At 39.5% G+C, this 9,696-nt stretch overlaps 1 protein-coding gene across 2 annotated transcripts; it reads left to right on the top strand.

Annotated features, from left to right (window-relative positions):
* The first annotated feature begins 4,794 nt into the window (after positions 1-4,794).
* On the top strand, positions 4,795-9,203 carry LOC122277322 (ethylene receptor 2-like). 2 transcript variants are annotated; one of them, XM_043087289.1, is made up of 4 exons: positions 4,795-5,444; positions 5,578-5,725; positions 5,865-7,752; positions 8,196-9,203. In XM_043087289.1, the coding sequence occupies exons 3-4, from the start codon at positions 6,001-6,003 to the stop codon at positions 8,736-8,738; spliced, it is 2,295 nt and encodes a 764-aa protein (XP_042943223.1). In that variant the 5' UTR covers positions 4,795-5,444; positions 5,578-5,725; positions 5,865-6,000; the 3' UTR covers positions 8,739-9,203. The 2 variants fall into 2 exon arrangements, with proteins under 2 accessions (XP_042943223.1, XP_042943217.1); XM_043087283.1 differs by lacking the exon at positions 5,578-5,725.
* The last annotated feature ends 493 nt before the right edge of the window (positions 9,204-9,696 follow it).

Genomic DNA, 9,696 nt, shown 5'->3' with positions numbered 1-9,696 from the left:
AATTGGTCTCAACAACAAGAAGGGGAGGGGAATCAGATGAGGCTAGTTCAACAAAATCTACTGACATGCAAGGAAGGACTGATCCAATGGAGCAGGACTACTCTAAGACACAACAATAGGGAGATACAAAGGAAACTAAACCAGATGGAGAGGATGCAGTGCATGAACATGGGATTACATACTGTGGCTTTAAAACATTTGCAAAAAGAAGTTGATTGCTTACTGGAAGAGGAGAACACTAAGTGGAAACAAAGAGCCAAACAAAATTGGCTAAAAGATGGGGATAGAAACACAAAGTACTTCCATAAATGTGCAAGCCAGAGAAAAAAGACTAATGAAATCAGATCTATCATGAAAGAAAATGGTGAAGAAGCTAGAAGAATGGAAGAAATCTCAGAAATCTTTGGGCAATATTTTCAGCATCTATTTACTACCTCCAATCCAGTTGGCATCGAATCTTGCTTAAATCAAATGGAGGAAAAGATTGATGAGTCCATGAATAGAGATCTGTCCAGAAGTTTCACATCAGAAGAGGTCAAAGAAGCTTTATTTCAAATGAAACCTTTGGGAGCTCCTGGACCAGATGGTTTCTCAGCAACCTTCTATCAAGAACATTGGGACATCATTGGGAGAGAGGTGACTAAAGCTGTTCTAGAGGTACTAAACTCATCTGGGGAGGTTAGCAAAATAAATGAAACTTACATTGTTCTCATTCCAAAGATTAAGAGTCCAAAGTCAGTGGTAGATTATAGGCCTATTTCTCTGTGCAATGTTTTATACAAGATAGTCTCCAAAGTAATTGCAAACAGGTTGAAGAAAATATTACCAAAGATCATCTCACCCACCCAAAGTGCTTTTGTTCCGGGTAGATTGATTCTTGAAAATGCCATTGTGGCTTTTGAAACCATGCACTCAATGTCTATAAATAAGAAGGGGAAACATGGGTATATGGCATTAAAACTAGATATGAGCAAGGCATATGACAGGGTAGAATGGGGATTTCTAGAAAAGGTGATGGTGAAGTTGGGTTTTTGTGAGAAATGGATAAAGCTGGTTATGAGATGTGTTTCATCAGTATCATATTCCATTATTTTAAATGGATCTTCTCAAGGCTTTTTTAAACCATCTAGAGGTATTAGGCAAGGGGACCCTTTGTCCCCTTACCTTTTCATTCTGGTTTCTGAGGTGTTAAGCTCGTTATTGAAACAGGCTGAGATAACAAAAGATATCACTGGTTTTTCAATGGGAAGAGGAAATGTTAGCATAAGCCATTTATTCTTTGCGGATGATAGCTTGTTGTTTTGTAGAGCAAATGCAATGGAGTGGTCCAAGGTACATGGTATGCTAGATCTATATGAAAAGGCATCGGGGCAAAAACTAAATAAGGATAAAACTTCTATATTTTTCAGTTCTAATACAAGAAAGGAGACAAGAGATTACATTATGGCCATTGCTGGAATCAGATCAACAAGGTGTTATGAAAAATACTTAGGATTACCTGCTTTTATTGGTAGATCAAGGAAAAGTGCTTTTAACAATATTCTGGATAGAGTGAGAAACAGAATTTCTAGTTGGAAGTCAAAACTCTTATCTCATGCAGGGAAAGAAACTCTTTTGAAAGCTGTTATACAAGCTCTTCCCACATATTGTATGGGTGTTTTCAAGTTACCAAAATCTCTTTTAAAGGAGATTAATAGACTGATGAGTCAGTTTTGGTGGGGTCAGAAGATAGAGGAGAATAAAATGCATTGGGTATCTTGGAATCAAATGGGGAAAGCTAAGAAAATTGGAGGATTAGGATTCAGAGATCTTGAAGTCTTTAATCTCGCCCTATTAGCTAAACAAGGGTGGAGAATATTACAACATCCAGAATCATTAGCAGCTCAAGTTCTAAAATGCAAATATTTCCCAAATAATCAGTTTTTGAATGCCAGAATGGGTTCTAGGCCATCTTTCGTGTGGAGAAGTATCTGTAAAGCAAGGTTCATAATTGAAAAGGGCTCTTTGTGGAGAATAGGCAATGGTATGAACACAGAAATATGGAGGGATAGATGGCTGCCACAACCAACATCATATAAAATTCAGGATCCTGTTAATACTTTGCAAGAGGATGCAAAAGTAGCTGAACTTATCAACCATGAGAATAAGCAATGGAGGAAAGAGGTAATAGAAGACATTATGGGATCTGAAACTGCAGCAATAATTCAGAAAATCCCATTAAGTCAGACTGGGGCCAGAGACAGATTAATATGGTTGGGTTCTAAGGATGGGAGCTATTCAGTGAAGAGTGGTTATCATTTTCTGAAAAATATGCAAGACAATGCTCAAGGACAGTCATCGAATGAAAGGCAATTACAAGAAAGATGGACATGCTGTTGGCAATTCAATATTCCACAGGCTGCCAAAGTTTTCATGTGGAGAGCATGCTTAGAGGCATTACCTACACGAGTTAACTTACATAAGAGGAAAATTCTGAAGTCACCTATGTGTCCTATCTGTTTGAGTGAGGAAGAAACTGTAGAACATGCTTTATGGAGCTGTAAATCTGCAATGGATGTTTGGAGTCAAGGACCAATTGCAATACATAAAAGTTCAGACAGAGCAGAAAAGTTTAAAGATATATTTGAGAAACTAGATGCAAAATGTGAGCAGCAAGTTATGGAATTCTTCACCATTACTGCAAGGAATATTTGGCATAGAAGAAACAGGTTGATATTCGAGGGTCTCTTCCAACATCCAACACATATAGTCAATCAATCCAAACAATCCTTGGAGGAGTACAAAATTGTTCATAAAAGAAGCAGAACAAACAATAGAGGAAGGCAAATGTTAAATACAAGTTGGAATCCGCCACCTGCAGGTTTCTTGAAGATCAATTGGGATGCTGCAATCTGTGAAGAGAAGGGTATTATTGGACTGGGTTTAATAGCTCGTGACCAAGGAGGACATGTGGTAGGCACAAAGAAAATAACACAAGCTGGTTTTAATGATCCTCTTTTGGCTGAAGCAATAGGAGCATATCAAGCAGTTAAAATGGCTATGGAAATGGGCTATATTTGTGTTTTATTTGAAGGGGATTCATCCCAGGTTGTTAAAGGTATCTATTCTCAAGTAGAAAGATGGGATAGAGTGGGAATGATTTTCTCTGATATTAAATTGCAGCTAATGGTTTTCTCTAGTTGGAAGTTTCTGTTTATTAAGAGAAGTGGAAACACTCTAGCTCATAACTTAGCAAAATCCTCTCTTAATGAGGAATCAGATGTAATGGCTTTATTGCCAGAATGTAGTCATGTAAACTCTGCTGTTTAAGGTTTATAGAGATGTATTTGATTTCAAAAAAAAAAAAAAAAAAAAAAAAGGAATGTCGATGTTCTTGCTCATGTATTGGCAGGAGATTTGCAAGCAATAAACCTCCTCCACGTATTTCAGATTTGATTTAATGTAAAAGCTTCAAAGCTTCTTTGAAAAAAATCAAAAAACAAAACAAAAAGGATTTAAATCTGGCTTAGAGTTAGAAACTAATAATATTTAAATTTTTTTCTAGTTAAAATTGCATTAATTAAATATAAGAATATAAGAAAAGTGGAAGCTGGAGAGTCTGATCCCATGCATGATATTTGTTGCTCAGCCATGATTTTCATATATATAGTCCAATTTGGATGTAGTTCAAATGGGGGCTGCGTGTATAACGGTACGTACGTACCCCATATTACTATTCTAATGCATGTGGTTTATAGTGATATAAAAATTCATTACTTCTCTTAGATTCGAATCGGATGATATTACCCCATATTATGGTTACTGACAATATATAATATCGACGCGAACTGGTGCTCACACGTCTTAGGAATGGAATGAAGCAAGGCAAATTTGACAAATTTGAATTGCGCAAGCATGTGAAACTCATGTATCAACCCTTGTACCTGAGTTTTGAAGATCAGTTGAAATAAAAAAAAAAAAAAAAAAAAAAAAAAAAAAAAAAAAAAAAAAAAAAAAAGAGTTTTGAAGATCAGTGGCCGATCGAAGAGGGCATTATAAATTCTATATTACAATCCACAGAGAGCCAAGAGGGGTTGGGGGGCGAGAAGGGAGGCCTCCGATCGATCGGAAAAGGGGAGTCGGAGTAGGAGCTTAATTACATGAACTTCGGAGAGAGATATATGAGAAGAAGAATTAAAGGGAGATCAAGGGAATTTATTTATTGTCCTTCAGTTCTGGGTGTGTGTGAGAGAGAGAGAGAGAGAGAGAGAGAGAGAGAGAGAGGGGGGGGGGGGCACTCGACCAGTTAAAAAACATGAAATCCGTGAACACCTTAATTACAAGTAAACAACAAAAGCGAAGAAAAATTCTGAGATGCTGCACAGCAGAAAGGGCAGTAGTAATGTGTGACGTGAATGGGGGGAGTGTATGATATTATTCCAAGCCAGGCCACAAGGACTCCCATTCCATCGGAGTTGGACCAAGAAGGACGTTAGCAACTCACGCGCCCTCACTGCTATGTTTCCACCGCAGCTCTACATTTATGCCACGTTTCCCTGCGACAAATATTTTATAAGGCCACGACCACAGGCGGGTTTGGTTTCGTAAAGCAAAGAGAGAAAGAAACGTTTCAGAGAGAAAAAACCAAAAACTAAAAATAAAAGGAAAAACAATTTACTTTTTTCTTTATTTTTTTTTGGGGGGGCCCGGGGGGACTGACTCGGACGTTATGTTTCGAAAGAGCGTCCAAGTTCTCTTCATGTAAACCCCCCCCGGGTCCCACACCACCTCCCCCACCTTGTCCTTCTTCTCTCCTTTATTTTCTCTCCCACCCCTCCCCCCAACGAAACAACGGCGCGGAAAACCCCTTCTCTCTCTGTCTCGCTCTGGAATTCTGCTAAGCGTATTATTTTTGGGTTCGTCTGGGAATTTGGAAACGAGGAGAGAGAGGCGCAGGAGGGAAAGTTGAGGATGGAGAATATGAAAGGGTCATAATAGTAGAATTTACTTTTCTTTTATTGCCATAAACAGGTAGCTGAAGATTAGCAAAGAAAAGGAAGTAAAAAATAAAGAGAAAAAAAAAAATAAAGTCCCTTTCGGTTTTGGCTTTTGTACGTGCTTCAGCTAGTAGTGAAGGACCTGCGGCTTACGCGGCCTGGGCCGGCCGGTTACTTGGTTGTGGGATTGCCGGGTTTGATAGGCGTATTGGGATTTGTTTGTGTGCTTCTTTCACGTTTTAATCCAATGGAGGAAGAGGAGGCGGTAGTGGGCGCGCTGGCGGGGGAGGGGGATTTCTGACATGGACGGTGTGGATTTTGTCCTCTCTTCTTGATGAAGAGAGAGCAGAAAAGGATTGGATTAATGGGCTGCAGTGTCTAAAGCCTCTGCATGTGGTGGTGAAGGAGGATAAAGATCCGAAGCTGCGCTTGATTGCAAAATCCGTAGTTGTGGGTGTGGCTCTTCAGGTACGCTTTCTACTTCTGGCCTGCATTTCTGGGTCTTTTCCGGTCTTTTGCGTTGTAAAGGTTAGTGGGTATTTCTCCGGTTTCTAAAATATTTTCTTGCTTGTGGGTTTTGTTTTTATTTCTTTCCCGGAAGGTCTGTGGCTTGGCTTCTTCTTTTGGTATATTATTTCGGTTGAGCAAAATGTCGTCATCTTCATCACTGTGGTATTCAGAAATTTACTATAGTATCAAAAAGTTATATTTGACTGATTAAGGACATATTTTGGAGAAGGAGAGTTAAGGTAAATTGTTCGGCTTTAAGAAATAAATAGCTTTTATAATTTTTTTAGGCTAGTTGGTGTGTCAGATCTTGAAGCATTGCAGTTAAATTCTTCAGATTTGTAGTAAGTATCCTATTGTGTTGAACATGTTCTTTGACAGGAAATGAGTATTGACGGTTGGAATCTTGAGGTTATAGTTGAAGACATTTCTGTTACAGAGAATTAGTCTGTACTGGGGGGTTTGGACGATTCAAACTTTATTGTTAAATGGACTGAAGAAGCAGTCTTTGGATGCAATGTTAAAGGCATTGGCATCTGGGCTGTTGCTTTTACTGATTTTTTTATCGGTATCTGCGGCTGATAATGAATTTCCCCGATGTAATTGCGAAGATGAGGGTAGCTTGTGGAGTTTTGACAGCATTCTACAGTGCCAGAAAGTGAGTGATTTCTTAATTGCTGTGGCCTACTTCTCGATCCCCATCGAGCTACTTTACTTTGTCAGCTGCTCGAACGTCCCTTTCAAATGGGTTCTCTTTCAATTCATTGCCTTCATCGTTCTGTGTGGGTTGACCCATTTGCTCAATGGCTGGACTTATAGCCCACACCCATTTCAGCTAATGCTGGCTCTCACTGTCTTCAAGATTCTCACTGCTTTGGTCTCATGTGCCACTGCTATAACACTCATCACTCTCATCCCTTTACTTCTCAAAGTGAAGGTGAGGGAATTCATGTTGAAAAAGAAGACTTGGGATCTAGGACGAGAGGTTGGAATAATAATGAAACAGAAAGAAGCTGGATTGCACGTTCGGATGCTTACTCAAGAGATTCGGAAATCGCTTAATAGGCATATGATTCTGTACACAACTCTTGTGGAGCTTTCTGAAACTTTGGGTTTGCAGAATTGTGCAGTTTGGATGCCTAATGAGGGTAAAACACAGATGAACCTGACACATGAAGCTTATGGGAGGAACTCTTCAGATACCTATAATTCTTCTATATCAACTAATGATCCAGATGTTGCAAGGATCAAGGGGAGTGATGAAGTGAATATCCTTAGTCCTGAGTCAGCACTTGCTGCTGCAAGCAGTGGAGAGTCAGGTGAACCAGGACCCGTGGCTGCAATTCGAATGCCAATGCTTCGGGTTTCCAATTTTAAAGGGGGAACTCCTGAGATGAGACAGGCTTGTTATGCAATATTGGTTTTGGTTCTTCCAAGTGGACAACCTAGATCTTGGAACAGCCAGGAAATTGAGATTATTAAAGTTGTTGCTGATCAGGTTGCCGTGGCTCTTTCCCATGCTGCACTCCTTGAAGAGTCCCAGCTCATGAGAGACAAATTGGTAGATCGAAATCGAGAATTGCAACAGGAAAAGATGAATGCTATGATGGCAAGCCAGGCAAGAAATTCCTTTCAAAAGGTAATGAGTGACGGGATGAGGAGGCCAATGCACTCAATTTTGGGTTTGCTTTCAATGTTGCGGGATGAGAATATGAGCAACGAGCAGCGAACTATTGTAGACACAATGGTGAGGACCGGCAGTGTTCTATCAACCTTGATAAATGATGCAATGGACAATTCTAGGAAAGATAGTGGAAGATTTCCAATAGAGATGAGATCATTTCACTTACACTCCATGATAAGAGAAGCAGCTTGCCTCGCAAAGTGCTTGTGTGTCTATAAGGGCTTTGGCTTTGCAGTTGAGGTTGAGAGGTCACTGCCTGATCATGTAACGGGTGATGAAAGAAGGGTTTTCCAGGTGATTTTGCATATGGTTGGGAACCTGTTGGATGGCAACAATGGAGGGGGATTTGTGATACTCCGGGTTTTCTCTGAGTCTCGAAGCCAGGGAAGGAATGATCAGAGATGGTCAACCTGGAGACATAGCTCCTCTGATGCGGATTTATATATTAGACTTGAGATTGCAATAGAAAATAGCAGTTCTCAGTCGGAGGGTTCAGTTTCAATTGCACAGCCTGGCGGTGGGAGGTACACCAGTGATGGTCTTGAGGAGAGTTTGAGCTTCGGAATTTGCAAAAAGCTAGTGCAGGTGAGAATGATAGGTTGTGTCCACTCTTGCATGTGATGTTATTGAGTAATATAAGACTCAGAAACACTTTTCATTTTCTTATTAATGAAATTCTTTAAACAAAAAAGATAATTTTGAAGAAGGTTTCCGCTTGTAAATTCTTTGATTGGTTATAAAATTGAAGACAAGTTATTCTTAAAACAAAGATATTAGCTGCTCTTATGATGTAAACTTTTTCATGTATTGAGACTGCTTGGAAAGAATAAGGTTTGATGCTCTTTTGGATACTGTGGTACTTCCAGTTCACATGATTTGTTGGCGTGCAAAATTTCTTAAAATTTGGGGGACTCTGGTAATCATTGTTGCGATTGTTCCGTTTGTAAAGGGGTCACTGCAGTGTTGGCGTACAAAAGTTCTTTAAACAGTTAATATTTTTATTGTTGACCACTCTTTTATTGTTGCAGTTGATGCAAGGCAACATATGGGTTGTCCCAAATCATCAAGGTTTTGCTCAAAGCATGGCACTTGTTCTTCGGTTTCAACTGCGACCATCCATTGCAGTAGCCATCTCAGAACCTGGAGAATCTTCAGAGCACCCACACTCTAACTCTCTCTTCAGAGGCTTACAAGTTTTACTGGCTGATGATGACAATGTGAACAGGGGTGTGACGCGAAAACTTCTTGAAAAGCTAGGTTGCATTGTCACTGCTGTTTCTTCTGGATTTGAATGCCTTAGTGCTATTGGCCCTGCAGGCTCTTCTATCCAAATCGTTTTATTGGATCTTCACATGCCCGAGTTGGATGGGTTTGAAGTTGCAATGAGAATTCGGAAATTTCGTAGCCGTAGTTGGCCACTGATCATTGGCTTGACAGCAAGTGCTGATGAAGACATGTGGGAAAGATGTATGCATATTGGAATGAATGGAATCATTCGGAAACCAGTTCTGCTGCAGGGTATTGCCAACGAGCTTAGAAGAGTCCTGATGCAGGCAAACCAAGTTCTATGATGAGTCTGATGAGACAGGCCGTAAGTTATGAGAATTGCAGCTGTCAGAATTCTTTCGCATCTCTTCGGGTTCATGATAAAATAAGCAAACAACTTTATTTGGCTCCCCCAGTACCCGTACAAGCTTCCAGCACAGAGATGTTATTATACACAACATTCATAGTCAAAATGCCATACAAAATTAGGTCACTTCATTGACGTACCTCTACGTGTTTGAGTTTTGTTGTATTGCATAGATAGTTTCGTATCTAATCTCAGGTAATTAAAACTATCTTCAATACACCCTTCTAATTTTTTCTAAAGTATCTTGGAAAGTGTATGAAGTTGGTTTGCAGGTTTTTCATACAAGCGATAGAGCAGCTAGGAGACATTACCGTACAATATCTTGAGCAAAATATGCTACTTTGGAATGTTTGTTGACGGGTATCTGAAAATGAACCAAAATGTATAGTTATCTTTGCAGAAATTCTTTTCTTCAGCTGGTAATCAATTTATTGACAATGATAGGAAGGCTGTAACTTGAATTTGTGAAAATGGATCACGGTGCTTTCCTTGAAAACAAATTATAGGGACTATCGTTCGTAAAGAAGTTCGATTCATTGTACCATAACTTCTGTTTTGTGGCTAGGAGAACCTTTTGTTTTCGCCAACTATAATTCATTAGCGTCTTGGCATGCAATGCAAAACGATCCGAGGAATATAAATTGTTACTAATTGTTGTATTATATTTGTCATCTTAGTAATGCAAAAGCTTTTTTATTTAATTTCAAGGCCATTGTTACTTCTTGTTGGTTTAATGCGTGCAAAAAGATAAATCATCCAATGCCTTATTTATTTTTTCAAGGCGATGTAGTAAAACCGACAAGGTATTAGTTAATCCAATGCCTTATTTTATTCGCTGTTGTCCCTCTCAGAGAGAGAGAGAGTACTAAAAGCATGATGACAGTATTCCAGGTCCG

The sequence above is a fragment of the Carya illinoinensis genome, chromosome 1 (assembly GCF_018687715.1).
Source record: "Carya illinoinensis cultivar Pawnee chromosome 1, C.illinoinensisPawnee_v1, whole genome shotgun sequence".
In the NCBI taxonomy this organism is placed as follows: Eukaryota; Viridiplantae; Streptophyta; class Magnoliopsida; order Fagales; family Juglandaceae; genus Carya; species Carya illinoinensis.
The sequence above is the reverse complement of the archived record's forward strand: the minus strand, read 5'-3'. Positions and strand labels throughout refer to the sequence as shown.